Genomic DNA, 25,124 nt, shown 5'->3' on the forward strand with positions numbered 1-25,124 from the left:
CAAAAAGAAGCCATTGACTCCAGATTGCCAATCCACTTTAAGACAAGGGCAACAATTTCAGCATTCTTAGTCATATTTTCTCCGTGATCTTGCGCATTGAGGCTTCTCTTACTGGCTGTTCTCATTGGAGGAGAGAAGGCTGCCCACCCAAAGTGACATACGAACATAATTTTCTAGCCTTTGCTAGAGAAGTTTTATTGGGCATGTTCTAGGGGAGATTCCTTTTGTGCATGGGTTAGACTAGATAGCCACTGGGATCTAACTAGGTCTAAATAGGTGATAGAGTGCCCAGGTCAAGAGTCAGGACGATTCATCTTCTTGGGTTCAAATCTGACCTCAGATACTTACTAGTTCTGTGACCCCAAGTAAGTCTCTTACCCCTGTTTGTCTCAGTTTCCTCATCTGTCAAATGAGCTGGAGAAAGAAATGGCAAACCCCTCCAGTCAAGAAAACCCCAAATGGGGTCACAAAAGAGTTGAACTGAACTGAACAGCCGCAGCAAAGTCCCTTTTAATTTTCAAATACTGATTCTGAGACTCACTTCAGCCAACGTAGTGGTTTTTCTTGTTATCCTTGGTTTGTGTGGTTGTCTTTTTTTTTTTTTTTTTTTTTACCATACCTATGATTTCCTCAGTTTAAAATATTATTCTCCCTATTCATGCAGAACAACTCCTTCTCTACAGCTTTGGGTAGTCACCAGGAGGTTAAGCCATTCACCCAGAGTCATACAAATCTTTTTTTTAAACCCTTAACTTCTGTGTATTGGCTCCTAGGCAGAAGAGTGGTAAGGGTAGGCAACGGGGATCAAGTGACTTGCCCAGGGTCACACAGCTGGGAAGTGTCTGAGGCCAGATTTGAACCTAGGACCTCCCGTCTCTAGGCCTGGCTCTCAATCCACTTAGCTACCCAGCTGCCCCTATACAAATCTTTTAAATGGGGTATATGTTAGAGGAAAGACTTGAATTTGGATCTTCCTGATTTCAAGACTGACTCTCTGGCTATTTTACCACACTGGCTTTTCTATCCTTTCTTAGCCTCTAATAAATGAGGGACCTTACTGTTCTTTTCAAATGGAAACACTATTTTCTTTCCTTGAAAATTATAGTTACAGATCTAGAAATGGAAAGAACCTCAGAGATTGTTCCATTCCAACCCATCATTTTTCAAGAGAGGAAATGCGTCCCCCAACTAATTAATTAAAATTTAATTTAAATTAATTGCTTTAATTAAGTTAAATGATTTGCCCCAAATCATGTAGAATAGTAAGCAGCAGAGCCAGAATTTAAACTCTGGTCTCATGACTCCCAAGTTCATTGCTCTTCCTGTTGAACAGTGAAGCCTTCCTTAATATTAGGTATCTTGATCTCTCACACATAGTTCTCTGATTCCACTCACTCACTCTTGAAACTTCCATACCTTCTAAGCCAACACCTTAAGCACATTTAAGCGTTTGAAACAAAGAGAGGAAAATTAAGAATCTCAAGGCCTTATTCTTAGCTCCCTTGTCTCTTATTTTCCAATTGAGTTATTCATTAGGCATCGAGTAAGTCCATAATCATGCCAGGCGCATGAGATTCAAGTACAAAGAGGGACACAATTCAAGCTCTCAAGGTGTTTCCCTTCTACTAATAAAAAACAATATGAAATTAGGAAATGAAATACTAAATATATACAATGTAATTTCTGGGTGGAGGGCACTAGAAACTGAAGAGAGAAGTATAGGATAGGCTTTCTGTAGAAAATAGCTTTGAAGGAAGATGAGGATTCCTAGAAGTAGAAATTAGAAGAGAAATCACTTTAGGGTTGGGGGATTGCCAGTACAAAGGCATGGAAATGGGAAATAAGAGATCATGTATAAGGAACAGCACATAAGTCAATATGGTTCGATTTCAGAGTACATGAAAGAGAACACTATGTAAGAAGACTAAAAAAAATAAGCTAGTCATATTTTAAAGACATTTAGATGCCAGATTTTATATTTTATCCTAGATATCATAAGGAACCACTAAAATGTACTAAATAGAGAAGTTAGCTGGTCAAACTCATGCTTTAGGAAAATCACTTTGAAGATTATGTGGAGGGTAGAATAGAGTAGGAAGAGGCTTAAGGAGGGAAGAGCAATCAGGAGGCCTTTTTCAGTCATCCAGATGAGAAGTGATAAAGATACTGTGAAAGAAGGTAATAACTATGAGTTTAGAAGAAGGGTCATGAGTTAAAGAGATTGTAGGTGTAGAAATGACAAGATATGGCAACTAATTAGATACCTAGGGCAAAAGGAAGGAGTTGAGAAGGCCCCCAAGGTTGTGAACTTGGGTAACTGGAAGGGTTTTGGTACCCTCAACAAAAAATAGAAAAAGTTAGAAGAGGATCTAAAAAGATAATGTTGAGATATCTCAATTATAAAGGTGTTATCTTGACAAAGATAAAATTTCTGTTTTGGACATGTTAAGTTGAGATGTCTCTAGGACATCTAGTTGGACATGAACAGTAAGCAATCTATGATGTTTGACATGCTCAGGAGACAGACTATGTCTGGATATATAGGTGAATCACTAACATGGACATTTTAATTGAACCCATTGGAACCAGTGAAACCATTGATTGAGATAATGTAGAGAGAAAAAAAGAATGCAGATCAGGAAAGAGCCTTGGGGTACACCCACAGTTAATGTACACATCAGAGGATGAATGAGTAAAGGGGAGATAGGAATAGAACAGGAGAGAACAAAGTCATAAGATTTAAACGGAGAAATTATCCAGGAGATGAGGATCAATTGTGTCAAATGAAGCAGAGTTCAAAAGGATGAAGATTGAGGAGAGGCTATTAGATTAAACAATTAAAAGTTATCTTTAGAGAGAGCAGATTCAGTTGGGTAATGAAGTTAGAAGTCATATTGTAAAGATTTTAGGAAAAAAAAAAGAGGAAAGGGTAATAAGGACCCTAACCCTCATGGCCTTATACAACCTCCCTACACCTCAATTTCCTCATCTTTAAAATGAGGAGATTAGGGGAGCAGCTAGATGACTCAGTGGGTTGAGAGCCAGGCCCAAAGATGGGAGGTCCTAGATTCAAATCTGACCTCAGACACTTCCTAACTGTGTGACCTTGGGCAAGTCACTTAAATCCATTGCCTTGGCTTTACTGCTCTTCTGTCTTAGAACCAATACACAGTATTGATTCTAAGATGGAAGGTAAGAGTTTTTAAATAAGTAAATAAACGAAATGAGGAGATTAGATAAGATGGATTCCCAGGTCCCTCTTGAATCTGGATCCTGTCTTATTCTTTTATAGAAAAAAAAATGTAAATAGTTTTTTTTTTTTTCTCTTGTCCTTTCTTCCTAGGCTCGAGAACTCCTACACCAGAAATCTAATACACACTCTATTTCTAGATTTTTGTTGTTGTTGTCCAGTCATATCTAACTCTTCATGACTCCAATTGGAATTTTCTTGTCAAAAGATACTGGAGTGGTTTGCCATTTCCTTCTTTAGCTTATTTAATAATACATGAATAAATTAAGGCAAACAAGGGTAAGTGATTTTCCCAAATCACACAGCTAGCAAGTTTCTGAAGTCACATTTGAACCTTAAGTTCTTCCCGAGTCCAGGCCTGGGAACTCTATCCACTTCAGCACTTAGCTGCTCTCTTTAAAGTATGTGCATCTGTATATCTCTCCCCTGGATGTGGAGACCATTCAGAATATCTACAAATGGATGGAAAAACTCCTTTAGACAAATTTCCCAGTGATCACTGCATACTCTATAGCTCCTCAGTACTCTATCCTCTATTCCCTCACATATGATCACATGCAATCCTTTGTTTCCTCTACATGTCTCCAAAATCCACTGGAAACAGACCTAGAACCTAATGCACGTATTCATCAACTACTTCACAGATCCATCACAGTTATACGTATTGGCTAAATCATGACACAGTGGACAACATCCACCATTAGTTATCATCACTACTCTCCCCAAGTTGTTTTGTATTTAATGTGTATTTATTCCGCATTTACTTGTCTGTGTACATATTTTTTATTTCTTCCAGTAGAATGGAGACTCCTTGAGGGCAGGAGACTGGTAACCTGTTTAGGTTAATTTCTCTAGCACCATCTGTCATCTCACCATCTGGTACATCATTGTTGCTTCATTAATCCTTGTCAAATTGAATTGATTCAAAATGAACTGAGTCAAAGAAGTATCCTTATGCATCCATTAGGCAGGGGACTTCATTCCTATTTGTCGACAGCTGCATGGATGCCTTCTCTTTTCTGCACACTTGTTTGCTTTCACCCCTGGGATTCTCAACTTTAAAAATCTGAAACAAACTTAAAATGCAAAATCAAAAACATCCAATTAGCATTCCTCCTCCCCCACCATTTCTTCACATTCCAGCCTGGAAATATCCCAGGAGTTTCTGGTGTTTTTTTTTTTTTTTTTTTAATCCACTGTTTTGTCCAAAAGTGTTCCCATACATACAGCTTAGTTTGGATAAACATCTGTTTGAATGAAGCCAGCTGAATAGCAAGTTTATTTTTGCTCCACTTAGCACTAATCTAGCATCCAAATCTCTGGTGAACTGTGCTGCAACTGGATTTGATGGTACTGCTGCCTTTCTGATTCAGGGAGCTGCGCTGAAGCCAGAAAAAAATGGAAATAAATTGGACAGATGAAATTCAATACAACCACCACCATCAAAACCCCTGCTCCATTTTTTTCCTTTTTCTTTTCAAATGTCTCATTAAGGAAGACAGGAGACAGGGTGAAATGCAGTCCATTTGTATTTGGAAAATCTTTTGTTGTTGGGCTTTTTTTATTTTTTTACCCTGTTGTCTTCTAAAACTGACTTCACATGTTCTGCCTCTCTTGGTGCAACTATCACTGAATATTTATAATAACTCACATAGCTAAAATGCTTTGACTTTTATTAAGTCTTTTCTTCCCAGCTATTTTGTAAAGCAGGTAAGTCAAGAATTTTTATCCTCACTTTAAAGATAAGGACATTAAAATACTGAGAAGCAAAGGGACTCACCCAAGGTCAGACAGTTAGTCTAGAACAAATCACCTCATGGATTTAACTTGATTCTGTCTTTAGAGTGAAGTCTGTGAAAATTATTTATCAATAAATATCCCCAAATTAGCTCTCATTTGCCAAGAATCTCCAGTTGGAATGAAAACCCTAGTATTTTAGACAGAGGAGTTGAATTTCTTCCTCTCTCCTGTCTCTTTGGGCCAGCCTTAGTCACTGTCTTTATCTTTCTCCTGACCTTGTCTTCATTAATAAGGGCATACCTCATTCCAAAGCATTTAGGATCATTTTTTTCTTTTGACCTGTAACTTAAAAGAGAAGCTTTAGATTTAATGTATACTTTCTTCATGAGATAAAAATGGAGGGAGAAGCCAGTGATATTAGTTCATTAAGTAATATAGTTAGTTAAATAATACAAGTGTGGTAAGTTATCACTTTAGTGGGGGAACATCAAGCTTCCCACTAGAAGTGAAGGACAAAGGTGACTATTGTCATCTGCTTGACCTCAACTACTACTTCCATCTAACCCTAATGGAGATAGTTAAATATCATAAGCCCAAGTGCCTGAGAAACAGCTGTGACCTACCAGGCTATAGCTGCTGCTTCAAGCTATTGAGTCATTACTGAAAGGAGAAATGACCATGGAGAGGATATAACCTTCCCCATCAACATCAACCTCAACTGACTGACCCCAACGGGTAGGTAAGCCTAAGAGCCCTGGGAATAAGAGCATCACCAGACCATTGGTACTGCTTTCAATTCATCCCCCAAAGTCATCATCCCAGACAGCTACTCCATGTATCCCTGTCAAGAAAAAATCTGGCAACTTGTTCTACAGGGCCTACAGCCATAGCTACTGAATATCCAGAAAAAGTTTTTTTTTTTCTTTATCTCTGAAGTGTTTGGCATTGTGAAATGGTTAAAATCAGATACAGACATGGTTTTATCAGCAGAAATGAAATTAAGGAAGATGCCTTACTTCTGCTTTAGTACCATACACTAAGGACTATGGGACCTTTCCATTTGGCTTGCAGCTCAAACTTATTTGTATTATTTCCCCCCATTAAGATGTGAGCTCTTTGAGAACAGGGAACACCTTGTTTTTTTGTTTTTTTTTTTTCTATTTCTCTCCCTAATCTAACACAGTGATTGGCATATAAATGTCTTTTCACTCTTTCATTCATTCACAAGTGTTCATCAGTCTCTATCAGCTCATAAGAGTCCAACATTTTACCTATAAGGCAATAGATGGTGATTATGAACTGTTCTTTGTCCTTTTATAAATCTCCAAAAGCCTCCAGAACGTTTTCAAACATGCAAATGGCTTCCTCTGTCCACAACTACAGATGGGATAGCTTTCTTCTTCTTCTTTTTTTTCTTTTTGACAGAAAACCATTTTATACAAAAAATATACTTTTAATCACTTTATCAACCACATAATAACCAAATCCATTTACTTGCTGCTTTTGGGTGCCTTATAGGGGTAGCTTTCTATTGATCTACTAATTTGTGTGTTCCATAAACATCAAGATTTCTCAGCAAAAACACAAGTTGTTGAAGGTCTCAGCAGTGAATTTAGGCACCATACTTGGTTTCTGTCAGCATTCTTCTGCACTGAAATTGGAGCTTGGTGATAAGCTTACTTTAGCTTCCCCCTCAACTCAGAAATGTCCCAATGAGTGCCTACAGCTGCCACCACCCCCTCTCCTCAGGGACTCCAAAATGCAACTCAGTTGATAGGAGTGACTCGCACATAAACATCAGCATGAAAGTAGGATGTAAAACCAATGCTGGGATTCCTGGTGGAGTGGTATACATGTTAGGAAGGCCAATAGGTGATCCCCTCCTAAGATTTTTTTTTCTGATCTCAGTGCCCCTAACTTGTTCATTGTTGAGTGATTGAAACAGACATGATGTGGATCCCCTTGAGAGTGGTAATGATCTCACTTTCTTAATGTGAGTCAAGGCTAACATTTCCTTCACCAGTGTCTGCCTAGATCTGGCAGAATGTTCCTACATTGAGAAAATATCCTGCTCCAATACTTTGGCATCTGGAGAATCACCCTGACTTCTGATTGGATGTTGCCTCTGAAGACCTTTTGAAATGGCTTACTGCCACCATATATCGCTTCTGTTCTTGTGGTGTCCTTCTAGAGATAGTACATGAAGTCAGAAGTGTTCCAAGCATTTGTTTATGATCATCCCCTCCCAACGTGAAGCATGCATTGGTAGTACATGTCTTTGTATACCTCAGCCACAAAATTTATACTCTTTGTTGACCTCTGCAGCCATCAGGGGCAAGTAAAATACATTTCTTACTAGTTTTAGGTATTTTCTTTACCCACATGTCTGAAATCACCATGTTTCACAACTTATAGAGTAATGTACTTCAAGATGCACTAACTACTTTCTGATGCCACATGGGGGATCAATGACAGTCTGGTACATTATCGCCTTGTGCTTCTTCTACTTCTGCCATTGTCTCAAAAGGAACTGACACTTTAGTTCTTTAGCATCACCACCTTGTTTATGGGCTTTTGTCACTTCTCATAGTCCTTCATCAGCCATCTGCTCTCTTTATGAACCACAGAGAAAATTTGGTCAAAGAAGATGAGGTCAAGGAATATGCTACTGACATGTTGTCTTTCACTGGTCCCAAATTTTCAGCAGTAGTTGTAAACCAGCCCCTTGGGGGTTACAGATAGCTTTTGTTCATTCTGTAGTTGTCACTATATTTTTGATTTTATGTGGCCTTGAGAACTGGGCACCTACATGTACATACATCTCTACTGGCCAGTAATACATGCTGAATTTGGAGTTGTTTATTTCTGTTACCCATATCTTTTGGTCATCTGCATCTAACTTGGCATTATTATTAATATAAATGAGTGGATTATTGTCAGTCTACATTTGAAACTTTGTCACATATGGAGTTAGAGAGACAAATTTCATTTCAATGCAACAAGAAACTTCTTAATACATAGAACTATTCAAAAAAGGAGTGAACTATCATGATTCCTTACCATTGTTGGGTTTCTGTTTTTCTGTTTTGTTTTGTTTTTCCCTAAACCCTTTCCTTCTGTCTTAAAATCAATACTAACTATAGATTCTAAGACAGAAGAATGATAAAGACTAGGCAACTGGGGTTAAGTGACTTACCCAGGGTCACATAGCTAGGAAGTGTCTCAGGCCAACCATTGTTTATTTTTAATCAGAACTGAATTAGGCCTTAAATGCTACCTTTGGATTCTTTATGTTTTTTGAGTTACTTTTCGATCCTGTCTGACTCTTCATGACCCCATTTGGGGTTTTCTTGACAAAGAAAACAAGAATGGTTTGCTGTGTCCTTCTCCTGCTCATATGACAGATAGGGAAACTGAGGCAAATAGAGTAAAGTGACTTGCCGAGGGTCACATGGCTGAGGCCAGATTTGTACTCCAGAAGAGTAGTCTTCTAATCTCCAGTCCCAGTACTCTATCTACTGAGCCGCTTAACTGCTAGATTGGACTCCTGTATAGCTACAGACTGGATTGGATGACTTCCGAGGTCCTTGTCCAATTCTGAGATTCTATGAAAATCTCACACTGACTAGTTCATCTTTTTTAATTTGAGTACCTCACACATAGTAAATGCCTGCTGTTGGGTTAACTTAGCATTCCTTCTCAAAGTTTGATAATACTAGGTGTCAACAAAAGATATGTAAATACTGGGGCTATTTTCCATTTACGTTTGGTGATAAAATTCAGATTCATAGAGTTCTTTTAAAGTCTAAGAAAGAGAATCAAAATGGAAGCATTTGCAAAGGTTTTCCTTCCACAGTCAAGGCAGAACAGTTAGCAAAAGGAATTGGTAGTTTAAAAATCTTCCATTTGTAGCACTTACTAGGAAACCTACTGGAGAAACATGCTCTATTATCAACTGATAGGAGATGATAATCATAAAAAGCATAGCACATTGTATTTATGGGGCATTTTACAACCTGAAGTGTGCCTGTGCATACATCATCTCTTTTGCTGAAGTTCATCTCTCACCAGGTTTCACATAGAAGGAGAACAAGAAACTACAAAGTAAGATGTAGGTGGTTATCTGCTGTGATGACTGGGACCAGTGATCTCAGAAGATTAAAGGGTGGTTTGGTAGGCTTTGAAACTATCATTTAGACCTTTGAGACAAGGGTTGAACTCCACCAGAATCTCTCTTGTCCACATTGAAGCCCTTCCTCTTGGGATCACAACAGGTTAGGGAAAAAGAATATTAAAATAAAAAACGTTAACGTCAGAACAGTCATTTCAACCTAGAATGTAGAATGTCAGGGCTCAGAGAGACACTAGAAGAATATTGGAGGATAAAGCCAAAAGGAATCAATCTTTAAACATAAAACAGTGTTAGAGCTGGATGAAACTTAATGACAAAACTTAGGTCCAAGTAGAGAAATGGTCACAGTTCAATGGTAAATCACAACTTTACCCCAAGACCAATATTGTTCTATTTTGTCACAATGACTGTTAAGTTTTCATCTTGAAGAAGAGACAAATCTCAATCCTAGAATGGTCGTGTTTCTCTTGGAATAGGATTCCTCACAAGCTGGGACTCAATTGAAATCATCATGAAGTAGAATCTTTGGGGTCATCTTAGTCCACCACTACCTGAAGCAGGAATTTCCTATGACTCAAGATGGGTAGTTATAAAGCTCATAGGGAAGGACTCTGCCAATCCCTGCTTAAAGCCTTAGTGATAGCCCATTGCAGCAGAAATATGTACTATTGAAGCAAAGACTTAAAAAAAAAATCAAGCAACAAACCAAGTGGTATCTTTTCTCTCATCTTTCAATCATGTGATAAAGTGATGATGTGGTTTGCTGTAGAGTATCATTTGTGAAAAGCCTGTTCCCTAAAAATACCCTGAATGACTAGAGATAACTTCAAAGTGAAGGTAGACGATAGGTTCTTTCCAATTCCAAGAGGCCACAGTTCTTCAAACTAATTTTTTAAAAAGGTATTTTCAAATATGTACACTTTTTTGTTGTTGCTGTTACCAAATATGCTCTGAGAAATAAATGGTTGAGGCATTGTTATGAGCTTCTAATTGTGATTTATTTTGCTGATTCCTTTTAAGATGAATCCTTCAGCTGTTTAGTGACTCTCTCTGGCCTGGTTTCTAGGTCTTCGAAGAGGAACATCACATTCTGTACCTGGATCATGGTGGAGTGATTGTGGCTATCAAAGACACATCCATCCCTTTGAAAATACTCAAGTAAGACTTTCCTCTTTTACAGAAGAGCCAAGGCATTAAATTTGGGTTGTGGGGATTAGGGGAAAGAGAAAGGGGAGAAGAGGATTCCTGTTTGTCTTCCAGGTGTCTTTTGATCTTTGGTTGTATGTGGTCATTAAGAGCAACCAGATGACCAATTGGTCTATTAATTCCTATAACTAGCCATGTAACCTTAAGCAAGTGATCTAACATCTCTGGGCTATCAGTTTCCTTACCTGAAAAATTACAGGATTGGGGAAAATGATCTTTAAGGTTACTTCTAGTTCTAACTTTCTGTTCTAAGTTCCCCTTCAGTCTTGACATATATGGTACGGGCTCTAAGTTGATTTCTGGCTCCTACATTTTGTTGTGTTCTAAGTTCCCTTCCAGTTCTAACATTATATGCTCTGTGTTCTAATCTGATCTGTTTTCTAGGGTGTCTTCCAGGTTTGATATTATGTTTTGTGTTCTAAGGTCTTTTTCAGCTCTAACATTTTATGTTCTGTATCCCAATTCTCTTCCAGCTTTGACATTCTTTTATCTGCATTCTATAATCCCTTCTCAGCTCTGACAGTGTATGGTCTGTGTTCTAAGTTCTCTTCCAGCTCTAATATTATCATGAGTCTATATTCTATAGTCCTTCCAACTCTGCATTCTAATACTCTATGGTATATAAGGCATGTCTCTTTATGGAAGATGAAAAAAAAAAAAGACCGAAAGTATCCATCAACCATTAGAAGGAGAATCAAAGAGTTTGGGCAATAGCTTTAAAAGAAAGCAAGAAAATACTGGGAGGAGGGTGAGAACTCAGACCCCAGAAAACATGAATACTTAACAATGGTTCCTTTAAATCTACAACTACAGTCTGAAGTCATGCATATGGAGAAACTAAAACTTAAGATACAGAAGGGACTTTAGAGACCATGAAGTCTCACCCCCTTTGTTTTATAGATAAGGAAAAATGGGGCTCAAAGCAATGACATCTCTTGTCTAAGTGCACACTGCTAATAAGTGTCAGAGCCAGGACAAGAACCCAAGTTCCCTGATTCTTAGGGGTGTATGTGTGTGTGTGTGTGTATGTTTTCTCACTACACTACATCTATTATGTTATATTATAGTGAGTTATTATTATTATAATTATCATCTGACAAGATCCAGAGACTGTTAGGAATGCTGCCAGTTGTCAGTGGTACATTTTCCGCCTGGTTTTCCCCACAGGCATCTGAGCAGGGCTGGTGGGTGGGAGCACTGGGATGACATTTAGTTAATTAAAATACTTATGACTAGACAAACCCAGCTGACTTTTAGGAAATGTGACTAGATCTGTAGGTACCTGAAGTCCTCTGTTGTCAGGCTGACATTTTACTCAACAAATGGAAAAAGGAAACATGTGCATGCATGCACACACACACACGCACACACACATGCAAACCCTCTCATGCTATTTGTTTAAGGAATGCCTTGAAATGGTGAAATCAGTCATGACATGTGAAACATAACCTCTCTCTCTCTCTCTGTCTCTCTCTTTCATTCTCTCTCTTTCTCATTCTCTCTCTGTCTCTCTCACTTTCTCTGTCTCTCTCTCTCTTTTTAATTCTCTCTCTTTCTCATTCCTCTCTTTGTCTCTTTCTCTTTCTCTCTCATTCTCTCTCTCTCTCATTCTCTCTCTCTCTCTCTCTCCAGGTTCAGCATTGATGAAGGTCACACCTGGAGCACACATAACTTCACGAGCACCTCAGTCTTTGTGGATGGACTGCTAAGTGAGCCCGGGGACGAGACTCTGGTCATGACGTAAGTGACCACCCTCTTTCCTCAGCCATCTCAGGTCTTAAATGGGTTTGACTGGCACTGCTCTTCCTAACTTCTACATGTAATGAGTTGTGGTTAATATTGCTAGCACCCGAGAACAAGGTGACTGACTCTTCATCCTCTCTTAGAATCATAGAATCATGGTATCTCAGAATTGTTGGGAACTACAAAGGGCATCTATCTAGATTGATGCATATATCAGTAGGAGCTCCCTTTACAATATCCCAAATAGGTAGTTATCTAACATTCACTTGATAGGTAAATCACTACCTCCAAATGCATTATACTTCAGGGTCAGCTCTGATTGTCATGAAGCCCTTCTCCCTGCTCTTCCTCTCCCCAGCAAACCTGCCTCTTAGCACCACCTTCTATCCATTGCTACTTATTCTCTCCTCTGTGGCCAAGCAGGACAATTCTAATCCTTTTTCTACCTTTAAATACTTAAAACATCAATTGCATTGCACATCCTCTAACCTTCTCGTCTTCAGATCAATATCCCCAAATCCATTAGAAGTCCCATCTTTGTGTGTCTTTTAATACTGTCACTCTCCTCTAAACACTCTCCAGCTGGTCAGGGTCACAGAGAAGAGGATTCAAAGAGCTCAAAAATCTCTTTTTAGAACCACAAGGCTTACTATCTTCCTTCCTCCCTGACTTCCACCTGCTTTATTTATTCTTTCTTTGAACCCCCTTACTGTGCTCTCAACTAGTTTCTAATTCACGTAACCTCTTTTCCAAACCCCATAATCCTACCCCTACCTAAATATCATCATAATAATATGTCAATATTTGACTAGTTCTGTGTCCACATCATTATTACCACCATTGGCACAAACCGTCATTGGTAAGAGCAGGAAGTTTGGAGTCTGACGGACCTAAGTTTGTATTCTGATACTTCTGCTTCTTGTCATGGTCATGGCAAACCATATCTTTGGTATAGGACTCAATGTAAACCCCTTTGAGTGAGACAGAAAAAAATGATCTATAAGGTTCCACCCACTCAAAATCCTATGGTTCATACTTATCGGTATATTTCTTTTCTTTCTCTTTCCATAAATCTCCCACAGAGGATCATCCCACTGTAAAAGAAGGACCCCTTTGGTTCTTTTCATATTTTATGGACACCAAGGCAGCTTTTGGGCTGTCCCCTATCACTCCTCTTCCTCATGATATGTCCAGCTTACCTTTTCTAGTCATCTATATCCTTGGTGATGGAATAGTGTTTATAGCATTCCTGGTGTGTCTATCATAATAACACAAAGTCCTTCAGGAATCTCCCTTTCATCGGTGCAAATATTTCATTTGGACTCATTGTGGGCACACAAATCTCTCACCTTTGAACTGCATAAGTCATATCTCTAGACCCTCACCTGGGACATTGTTTTCTAGACTGAGGGCTTCATGGAAAATACTTTAACTATCAAGGAGATTCCCACAATCTTTGTGTGTGTACACACACACACACACACACACACACACACACACACACATATGTGTGTTTATCTATCTATCTATCTATCTACATAGATAGATAGATAGATAGATAGATAGATATAGATGGAGAGAGAGAGAGAAAGAGAGAGAGATGCATTCATAGAGAGAAAGAGAGTCAAATATAATCCTGTCTTATCTATAACAATCAAGGCAGAGTAATATTCCAATGAGAGCCTTTTGAAAATAGTGGAAAGAAGCCTGGTCTAGGTTCAAACCCCAATTCTATAACACTTAATAATTATGAGACTATGGAGAAATTAGCTTACCTCTCTAAGCCACAATTCTCTCATCTATAAAATGGGTATAAAAATTATTTCCTCTCTCCCAAGAATATTGTCAGAAAAAAATTCCATAAACATTAGATAATAGTAAAAATGGAAGGCAGCTAGGTGGCGAAGTAGATAGAAAAGTAGACTTGGACTCAAAGAGACCTAAATTAAATTCTGCTTCAGCTATTTTGCTATGTGACCATGGGTAAGTCACTTAATTTCTATGGGTTGTAATTAACTTTGTAAAGAGGGGATTGGACTCCATGATTTCAAAGGTCCCTTCCAGCTCTAATGCTATAGGCCTGTGATCCTATGTAAGTAATTATTATCATTTCAAAGCCCAGTGTGCTGCCAAATTGAGTCCTTTTCAGGTATTTTGTTCAGCTTTATGGAAAAACAAAGCCTGGCATTGAGACAATTCTGACCTTGAAAAGGTTGAGTCATAAATTGCCTGGGACTACAGAATAATAATTTCCTATATGGGTGACCCTTCCACAGGGTCTAGACAATTTGATCTCTTTTGTCATTTTATCCTTTATGAAAAAATGCATGAATATGGCAGGCAGAATTCAGAGCCCTCAGGGTAGTGGCAAAGACCACGGCCTTTAGAAGAAACCAGTACCAGAAAGGAGCAAATTGGCTGCTGTTTTTCTTACTCTCTGCCCAGTCATGTAATCCTAGCACACATAAACTCCCACTGATTTCAGCTGGATGTTAACATGCAAACAACTCTGGAACATCTGTCAGTGACTGCACTCTCATTTAATTTTCAAAATAAAGCCTCAAAAACTGGCTGGGGAAGAGTTTTCAGATAAGCCTTTCAAAGCTGACCAGGCAGCTGCCTCCCAACAGAGAATGCACAATTATATTGATTTTGTAATTGGAGCCAGAGTGCCTTGAGATCTATGTGTTCTGGGAGCTTATCATCAGAATTATGTGAGTCCAAATCAATCCAGTGCAAGGCTGAGAGTAATGACAGATGAGTCTTAATGATGATAAGGACATCAAATTCGTTAACTGAAAAGCTAAACAGGTGGCCTAAGGTTCTGTGTTATTTATATGACCTTGAGCAACTACTTCACCTCCTAGACCAGTTCCAGCTAAGATGCCATCCAACTCTATATTCTAGAATTATCTCACAATATCAGAGACAATCTCATTACTACTACGACTACTACTACTACTACTACTACTACTACTACTACTACTACTACTACTACTACTACTACTACTACTACTACTACTACTATAGCTATTGTCCAATTATTCTTGTCTTTGTAGGAAGAGAATAAGCATTTATATAGCACCGACTCTATGCCAGGTACTATGCTAAAATCTTTACAAATATTACCTAATATTATCATTTGTTCCTCAAAACAACCATGATTGGTAGGTATTATCATCATCCTCATTTTACAGGTGAGGAAACTGAGGCAAACAGAAGTTAAGTGACTTCTCCAAAGTCACACAACCAGTGTCTGGAGTCTGATTTGAATTTGGGTCTTTCTGAAACCAGACCTGTGTCTATCTGTTGCCTCTTCCATAATAAAAGTTCAAATAGATGTGATTCCTAGATGAGATTTTATCCTGCTATTATTTTACATTTGTTGTTCTACAGTAGATCATGTCACAGATTTTTAAATAACTGCTTATTGTAGTTGGGCATTATTATATGCAGATGCAAACTCACTCAAAATAGGTTCACTAAAAGAATCTTTGCTACAACTCCAGTAGGAGTTAGGATTCTGTTTCCACGTGATCTCAATTTCTTTTGCTAGGTCACATATTTTGAAAATTTTACATTCTCCACATTGGAGATTATATATATTTTTGAAATGATGATATGTTTTAAAAAAGTAGTGTTGTAAATTTTTAAATCACTGCTACATGTAGGAGATTGTGAGTCATATTGAAGTCTATGATAATATATGGTTTGGTTTGGCTAAATGGTTCAGTCTTCAAGACTATTTTGAAGGCTGTAGTTATGTGAGGATTTTTTTTATGTATTAATCCATGAAAGAGCAAGCTTCTATAATTCTAGTCATCTGGTCATGTCTTGCTCAGTATCTTATAGTGGCTGAATATTTAAAGCTTGCAATATGTGTTATAAAATTCTACCTTTTTTCCCCCATAATCTGTATTGATTACTAAGCCCAATTGTTTTTTGACATTTTTTCTAATTCTTTGTAAAAATAATTTAATTTTTTCAAATTTGAGTTAAAAATTCTTTTCCTCTTCTTTCTCCTCCTTGATAAGGCAAGCAATTTGATATAGATTATATAAATGTATAATTAGGCAAAACATATTTCCATATTAACCATATTATAAAAAGAAACACAGACCAAACAAAAAAGATTTTTAAAAAAAATTTAAAAATATGCATTAATATGTATTCAGATTCCATCAGTTCTTTTTCTGGAAATGGATAGCATTTTTCATCACAAATCCTTTGGCATTGTCTTGGATCATTGTATTGCTGAGGATAGGTAAGTCATTTCACAGTAGATAAGCATACAATATTGCTGTTACCATGGACAGTACTCTCTTGGTTCTGCACACTTCACTTTGAATCAGTTCATAAATGTCTTCAGGTCTTTAAGTTAAATTTCTTTAGGATAACTCTAATTTCTGGTGGCAGTGACTTGGTCCTAAATTGCCATCATAAGCCATTCTGTTTCCATAAAGAAATCCACTTAATTTGACCATTTGTTTGATGCTGTTGCTATCATGCTTTTAGCTAAATTCATATGCCCATTGTCCATACTGGGAATTTTGATTCCATTCTTGGATCTTAGTCTTTTTTTATACTCAATTCAGTGGAATACTACTTTCAGTTACATTCAGCAAAGGCCAGTGGTGTGTACCTTGTTTTCCGCCTTTACTCTGCTTAATGAATTGATCTCAAATTATTCCAAAAGTATTTCTGGAGGTTTTTAAAATAAAATTTTAATGATAACCTTTGTCATGACATTGACTAAATTTCTCCCAATGTCCTTCCTCCGCTAGAAAGCCATCCCATATAGGTAAATATATTTTTAAGTAAATGAAAGAAAAAACAGTAAAACTGATTAATACATTGAAAAAGTCTGGAAAATATATTGTGTTGCCTGATGTAGACTTCTATAAAGTAGCGAAAAAGGTATCTTCTCATATCTCTTCCATTCTTGTTCTTTATCATTATGCAGCACTCAATTTCCATTATTCTGTGGCCATTCTTTCCATTACATTGTGATATGTTTTATTTATTTTTTTCTTTACTCTATTTTCTTCTCTGCTTCAGTTTATGTAGATCTTTTCATGCTTTCCTGTATTCATCAACTTAGTCATTTCTTACAGCACAGTAATATTCTACTATATTCACATACCACAATTTGTTCAACCATTCCCCAGTCAATGAATATTCATTTTGCTCCAAGTTCTTTTTCTGTATTTTTTAACCTGTTTATCTTATTCTCTGAATCAATTTTCTTCCAATCAATCCTTTTTCTTATATTTGGCCAGACTGGAAAGTTCTCTTTTCATTCTCAAGGCAATAGGGAACCACTAAATCTTTTTGAAAAGAAGAATGGTGCCTCAGATATGTGTTCTGGATTTCTAGTTTGATATCTATGGAGAGAATGGAATATGGAATGCTTAGAATGCCACTCTAAGGAGTTAAAGTTTTAAATGGTAGGCCTACCCAAGTCATTGCAAGATGTTCACCCTACAAATCGCATAATCAAGACTAAATTTTAAAGATAATTTTAGTTGCATACAGGACAAATTGGAGAGAGATGAAATCAGATACAGGGAGATCAATTAGGAAACTATTCTAGTAATTCAGATAGGTAATAGTGGAGCCCTTCACTGGGGTAGAAGCAATAACAAAGAGAAGACAGATTCAAGTGTTCTTACAAAAGTATCATTGATAGTGTTTAGCAACTGGTTTGATCTTGGGAGGGATAAAAAAGAGATAATGGTTTTGATCATGGGGATCAAAATGGGGACAAGAATATTAAAACTGAAAAAAATGGTAAAAGCAGAATTAAATTAGAAGAACCAAAAGAACAATATGCATTATAACAAAATTGTAAGACCAATTTTGAAAGATTTAAGAAACACATAATTCCAGAGAACTGATGATGAATTTGGCCTATCTCCTAACAGGTGGGTGATGAGACATACATTTTAAAAACCCTTACCTTCGTCTTGAAATCAATAATGTGTATTGGCTCCAAGGCTGAAGAGTGGTAAGGGTAGGCAATGGGGGTTAAGTGACTTGCCCAGGGTCACACAGCTGGGAAGTGTCTGAGGTCACATTTGAACCTAGGACCTCCCATCTCTAGGCCTGGCTCTCAATTCACTGAGCTACCCAGCTGCCCCCCCCCCCCACCAAGACTTACATTTTAGACATGGAATAGTATGTGTTTTTCTTGTCTATAAATATTTGTTATAAAGGTATTCTTTTTTTTTCTACTGGAGAAGTGGTAGAAAGAAAAAATATATGATTATTTGTTGACATTAAATTTAAGTTTATTTTTTAAGGATATTCAGGTTTGGGGGAAAAAAACAAAAAAAATCCATTTTTGACATGTTAACACTGAAATGGGACATCCAGGTGGACTTGTCAGTGTTGTTATTCTGGAATTCTAAAGAGAAGTAAAAACTGGAAATACATATTTGGCAGGAATCTGTCTAGAAATGGCAATTAAAGCAATGGTAGAAAATGAGACTGCCAAGGAAGAAGGAAAAGACATTAAAGAGTTGAAAACAGAATGATGGAGAATAGTCTCAATGAAGGATCAGAAATAAGTCAATCAAAAATAAAAGAAGATTAAGAGAAAGGGAAATATTGGAGGAAAACCAGGAGTGTGGTATCCCAAAAGCCAAGGGTATCCAACAAAAGAGTATAGACAATATCAGAAACTATAAGGAGATCAAAGGAAATGAGTAGTGAAAAAGTTTATTGAATTTTGTGACTAGGATATCAGTGGTGAATGTTTAAAAAGTTTCAGTGGTATTCTGAGAGCTAAAGTCAGATACCACCTGCAGTAAGGAGAGTGAGTGTTGACAAAAATGGAGTTATATTGAGGTGACAATTTGAAGAAATTTGGTTATCAAAAGTAAGTACCAGGATATTATCTGCATAGAATAGGAGTATCAAAAGAATGCTATTTTGTGATTGAAGAGGACTTCCATTTGTAGGCAGATTGAAGGATCAAATGGAAAGGGAGACAGGGAAAATGCAAGAAATAGCACAAGAAATTGCTGGAACAATGTCCTAGAACAGCCTTGGTGAAGTATTGGCACATGTGCCTAGCCAACTTTGAGAGAGCTGTTCCATTCCCCTCTTCCCTGGGCCTGAAGACATTTTTTTTTTTTTTTGCAAACCCCACTCCTCTTTCCATCTGCTTAAAGTGAGTACTACCTCCCTCTGCTCTCTGGGGTAATGCAGGGGTCTCACAGGCAGCTTGAAATTGTAGTTTGGGCACACAAACTTGAAAACTTTCTCCAATGACATCCTAGAAGAAAACAAAAGAGATGGGAGATGAAAGTTGAGAACTTAACAGAAAGAAGAAATAAATACTTAAAATGAAACATTTTTCCCACCTCCTGCCAGAGAAGTGATGGCATCAGGATATGACTGAGATCCATTTTCTGAATATAGTCAGTACTTTGCAATGTTTTCATTGACTGTACATATTTGTGACATGGGTTTGTTTTTATTTTTTTTCTTTCTTTTTCAATGCTCATGGGTTGTTGAAAGGGAGAGAATTTAATGAAATTATTTTTTTAAAAAACAAGGAGAATTAGACATGGTGACACCTGAGTATAATTCTAGCCACAAATAAGACTCCTGAAACTAAAGTATTTCTTGAGTTTGGGAGTTCCAAGCTTCAGTGGACATTTGCTGATCATGTCCAAATTAAGGTCTTCATTAACACATTCAACCACAAGGTCAGGGGACCATCAGGTTACTGAAGTACAGGGAGGAGGAGGCAAATTATACCAAGCCAAAAACAGAGCAGGTTAAAGATCCCATGCCACTCAATAGCACAATCAATTCCAGGTGAGATATGGAGACCAAGTCTTGAAAAAAGAAAAGAATAGAAATAGTTTGTCCATTGTGGCGTCAGAGTGATGCTGAGAAATATTGAGAAATAAATGAAAGAAGCTAAGAAAATTCCCATTTTAGGGCCTCAATCTTCATAATAAAATAAGAGGCTAAATCATCTGCTCTAATTATGAGGGTTGGTCATGCCCTTGAGTCCTGGAGGAGAGAGAGGGAAATGTTTGGAATCAGTTGATCAGAAATAAGATGATGAATCAACTAAAGTTGAGTTAAGAGATGATGGGTCATGTGAATTCATCTGAGGGCAATATATTAGAGATAAGAAACAACCAAGGTGGACACAGAAGGCTGGACAGAGATCTAATTCTGGTCCTACTCTAGCTATCCTCTGTGGCAAAAATAGAAAAGGGAGCAATTAAAAAAAAAAATTAGCATGCTTGATAGGAGTAGCTTGGCATAGTGAAAAATGCATTGGGCTTTGAAAAAAAAATAAGTACAATAAATAAATACACAGACTGTCAGGGCCCAAATGGAGTGATGGGGTGCTTATGTTAACTGCCAACACACAAATACACAAGGGAATCACACCCACTCCCCACAAATTCAGGACAGTGCTGGGGAACAAGTGGTGATAGGACTGAGAATGACAGTTGAAACCAAGCCTTCCTAACTTAAGACAGGGGTTAAACTACACAGATAGTGGGTCCTTTTTGGTTGTGGAGAAGGAAACAAACAGGAAGTAACAAAATTAGTTTAATGAAGGTAGGGAAGGAAGGTGGAAGAGGTTTAGACTAATCTAATACTACAGGACTTAGCCAACTGTCAATTAGAAGGAACTGACTTCAATGACTCTAGCACAGACAGATAGTCTGGCTAGAAACAGGAGTGGCTGCAGTGGGCTACAGTGACAAAGGGATTTCTCACGCTCCTGGAGAAACTGCTGCAAGCTGAATTCATGATGATACAGGTAACTGGTTAAATCCTTGGTCAGCCAGTAATCTACAAAACCGAGGTTAGAGGCACCCTGTAATTGGTCCACCCAATCACAGTGCCTTGTCCTTCCTCAGTCTAGGTACTTGCTAGATATTAACCCAAGATTTCCAAGGTTCAGGATACAAAACAACTAACAGGATCCCAGCATCCAAGCTATTTGCTTCTGCACTTGGCAGTTCCCAACAACCAACTCCCCCAGCTCATGCTACTTTCCATAGAGAGAATGTCCACATCTCCCAGCAAAGATCCTGTCTCTTGCTGCCTATGCATTGATATCTATATCTATATCTATATCTATATATATATAAATATATATATATCTTTCTACCTCTCTTTATAATTGTCTATAACAGTTTGAAGTCAAGAGATCTGGGTTCAAATTCCAGCTCTTTCATTTACCAGTCATGCAAATTTGTATTAATTACTCCTCCAGTCTCAGTTTCCTCATCTATAAAATGAGGGGGGGTGTTTGATGATTTCAAATTTCCTTTCTAAGTTTGTCACAGAGGATAATCATTAGAACTGTGATCTTACTTGTACAGGGAACTCCTAGGGGAAGGTGAACCTTCTCTACAACTTAAAATCTTAGAGATTAACCTAAAGCAGTGTTCTCAAACTCAAGTAGAAAAAGAGGCCACTAAACCAAACATAAAGATCTCTTCATTGACTTAAAAAATCATATATTAATACTCTTTGTGTTCCATTGTATTTTGACTTGTCTGAGATCACAGAGCAGTTATAGTTCAGAGATGCAATTTGAACCCACATTGTCCCAACTCCCAAGCTCATGTGCTCTCTTCTTCTCTCTCTCTTTCTCTCTCTCCCTTTGTCTCTATCTATCTGTCTCTCTCTATCTGTCTCTTTCTCTCTTTCTCTCAGCTGTCTCTATTCCAGGTTCAGATACTCTACATTCCTCATTCTTGTAACATCAAGCCCATAAGACTTCTGTAAAGGAAGCAGTTTAACTCTGAAATGTTATAGAAAAGCAACCGTGGGAGTTAGGCTTTTAGATGTGTGCCCTAGCTTAAATAGAATAGAGTGTCCATTGATTGGGTTATTCTCTGTGGTAGACAGTGTTTTAGCCATTTGACCTTGAGTTAGTCTCTCACACTTCATGGGACTCAATTTCCTTGCTTTTAAAGTGCAGGAAATGATCATATCTGCTTTGCCTTCCTCACTGGATTGTTGGGAGGATCAAATGAGATAATAAATGTGCAAGTTCTTTGCAGCTGCAAAGGGCATAACACATTTAATTTATTGTTATTAAAAAGGCAGGATCCTTTAGTTAAATAGACAAACATTTTCCAGAAAACCCACAGGGGAATAAAGGGCTAACTGCACTCTAAGCTCCCTGCTTTCAGCATTTTCAAAATACAGAGATAATGGCATTTGCTAACCTAAGAGGGCTTGGAGAGAGATTCATTATCTAATTAGTTCCTGTCTGTAAAGTGCTAATTATCATTAATTATTGAGGTCCTGTGTGTCATATGAGGCTGATCTATAGCATATATTTGCTAGCAACAGATGGATGTGCCTCCACCCCCCATCCTAATAGTTATAGGGATGGAAGCTTGGTGATATGAGCATCACACTGACAAGGGCTGCTGTCAGCAGCCAGCTATTCTTCAATACATGGCAGCAGAGAAGTTCCAGAGTCTCAGGAACACAGACCTGGTCAGTTGTAAACAACTTTCCATTTGTTTTATTTGGGGTCACTAAAACAACTACCTCTCCTGGAGATATTGAGAAATTGTAAGGCTGATTCTGTCTGCTCCAGTATCACACATCCTCTACTGCTGGTGATTCTGACTAGCTCTTCCCAGTATTGATAGGAAGTGGCTATTGAGCGGTTATTCTCCAGATGTCTATAGAGGACAGAAACTCGGCTAGGACCGAGCCTATGCTCTGAAGAGTTTTGATTCTGTAGTACAGCAGGTGTACGATTTTGTTACTGTATGTGACTCTTTGCCATAGACTTGGTGTTCTTCACCTTTTTGGTAATATAGTCCCCTTTGGAAATCTGGTGAAGATTATATCCTTTTTATCAAATTTAATATTTTTTAAATTTCATTTTATTTTCCTGAATTACATATAAAAAAGTTTTCAATATTAAAAATATTGAGTCTTGAATTCTCTCCCTTCCTCCCACCCTCCCCCTCAACCCCTCCAATTCCCTTGAAGCAATCTCATATAGATTTTACATGTGTAATTATGTAAAACATTTTTACATATTAATCCTTTTGTGAAAGGAAACTGAAATAGAAAAAATAATTAAAGAAGTGAAAAAAATTTGCTTTGGTTTGGATTCAGATTCAATACTTTTCCCCTGGAATTATATGGCATTTTTCATCATGAGTCCTTTGGGATAGTTTTGAATCAGTGTGTTGCTGAGAATTGCTGTTATTCACAGTTGTTCATTATGAAATATTTCTATCTCTCTGTACAATGCTTTCCTGTTTTGGCCTATTTGGTTCATTCAGTTCATTTAAATCTTTCCAGGATTTTTTGAGTTTCTCCTGTTTGTCATTAATGGTATGCCATTGCAATCATATACTATAATTTACTCAGTCATTCCCCAATTGATGAATATCCCTTCACTTTCAAAATCTTCATCTCCCCCCAAAAAAGGGTTGCTTTAAATATTTTTGTATATACAGGCCCTTCCTTTTTTTTATCTCTGAGACACAAACCTAGTAATGGTATTGCTAGATCAAAGGGTATGTGTTGTTTCATAGCCCCTTGGGCATAGGTTCAAATTGCTCCCCTGAATGATAGAATCAGTTAAAATCTCATCCAGACAATCATATCCCAGCTTTCCCATATCTCCTTCAAGTTTTCTCATTTACCATTTCTGTCATAATAGCCAATTGGAGAAGTGTAGGGTACTACCTCAGAGTTTTTTTTTTCATTTATATTTCTCTAATTAATAGCGATTTAGAGTAGTTTTGTATGACTATAGACAGCTTTAATTATTTTGAAAATTGCCTATTCGAATCCTTTGACCATTTATCAATTGATGAATGATTTCTATTCTTATAGATTTAAATCACTTCTCTCAGCATTTGAGAAATGAGGCCATAAAGAGACCTGTACATTTTTTTTGTATCATTATGATTACTATATATTATTTTCCATCATATTTACCCCTGTTTAGTTTCTGACTACCACCTCCCCAAAATTTGCCCTTTTTTAAAATAGCCTCACTCCACTTCTCTTATCACCTTCACCTCCTATTTTCCTGTGGGGTAAGATAGTTTTCTATACTCAATTGATTGTGTATGTTCTTCTCTCATTGAGCCAATTCTAATGAGAGTAAGGTTCACATGCTCTTCTCCCCACCTCCCCCATCTTCCTTTCCTCTGTGAATGCTCTTTCATACCTCTTCTATGTGTAATAATTTACCCCATTTATTTTCCCCTTCCCTTTCTTCCCAATGTATTCCTCTTTCTCATGTCTCAATTTAATTTCATTTTTTATATCATCCCACCATATTCAATTCATACCCTCAGCCTCTGCCTATGTATACTCCTTCTAACAGCCCTAATAATGACAAAGTTCTTTGATGTTATAAGAATCATTTGCCCATGTAGGGATATCCCCAGTTTAATCTTATTGAATATCTTTCAATTCTCTTTCCTATTTACCTTTTTATAATTCTCTTGAGTCTTCTTTGTGAGAGTCGTATTTTCCATTCAGCTCTGGACTTTTCATCAGGAATGATTGAAAGTCCTCCATTTCATTGAATATCTATTTTTTCCCTTCAAGGGTTAAACTCAGTTTTTCTAGGTAAGTGATTTTTGTTCTCTGGAATATCATATTCCAGGCCCTCTGATCCTTCAATATAGAAGCTGCTAAGTCTTGCATTATCCTGACTGTGACTCCACGATATTTGAACTGTTTCTTTTTGGCTGATAGCAATATTTTCTCCTAGGAGTTTTGAATTATACTTTGGGGATCCCTTTCAGGAAGTGATTGGTGAATTCTTTCAATTTCTATTTTCTCCTCTAGTTTTAGGATATAAGGGTAATTTTCCTTGATGATTTTTTTGAAAGATAATGCCTAAGCCCATTTTTCATGACTTTTAGGCAGCCCAGTAATTCTTCAATTATCTCCCCTGGATTTATTTTCCAGATTATTTGTTTTTTTTTTCCATTAGTTAATTCATTTTCTTCTATATTTTTTTCATTTTTTGACTTTGTTTTATTGTATCTTGATGTTTCATGGAGTCAT

The 25,124-nt window shown here is 37.4% G+C and overlaps 1 protein-coding gene across 1 annotated transcript in view; it reads left to right on the forward strand.

Annotated features, from left to right (window-relative positions):
• Window positions 1-25,124, forward strand: part of SORCS2 (sortilin related VPS10 domain containing receptor 2) — a 1,347,356-nt gene that overhangs the window by 1,219,831 nt on the left and 102,401 nt on the right. The window contains exons 15-16 of the mRNA XM_044681767.1: window positions 10,189-10,280; window positions 11,961-12,068. Of these exons, the coding sequence (XP_044537702.1) occupies window positions 10,189-10,280; window positions 11,961-12,068 (200 nt within the window). The remainder of the gene's footprint in view (window positions 1-10,188; window positions 10,281-11,960; window positions 12,069-25,124) is intronic.

Source organism: Gracilinanus agilis, chromosome 6 (genome assembly GCF_016433145.1).
Source record: "Gracilinanus agilis isolate LMUSP501 chromosome 6, AgileGrace, whole genome shotgun sequence".
Taxonomy (NCBI): Eukaryota; Metazoa; Chordata; class Mammalia; order Didelphimorphia; family Didelphidae; genus Gracilinanus; species Gracilinanus agilis.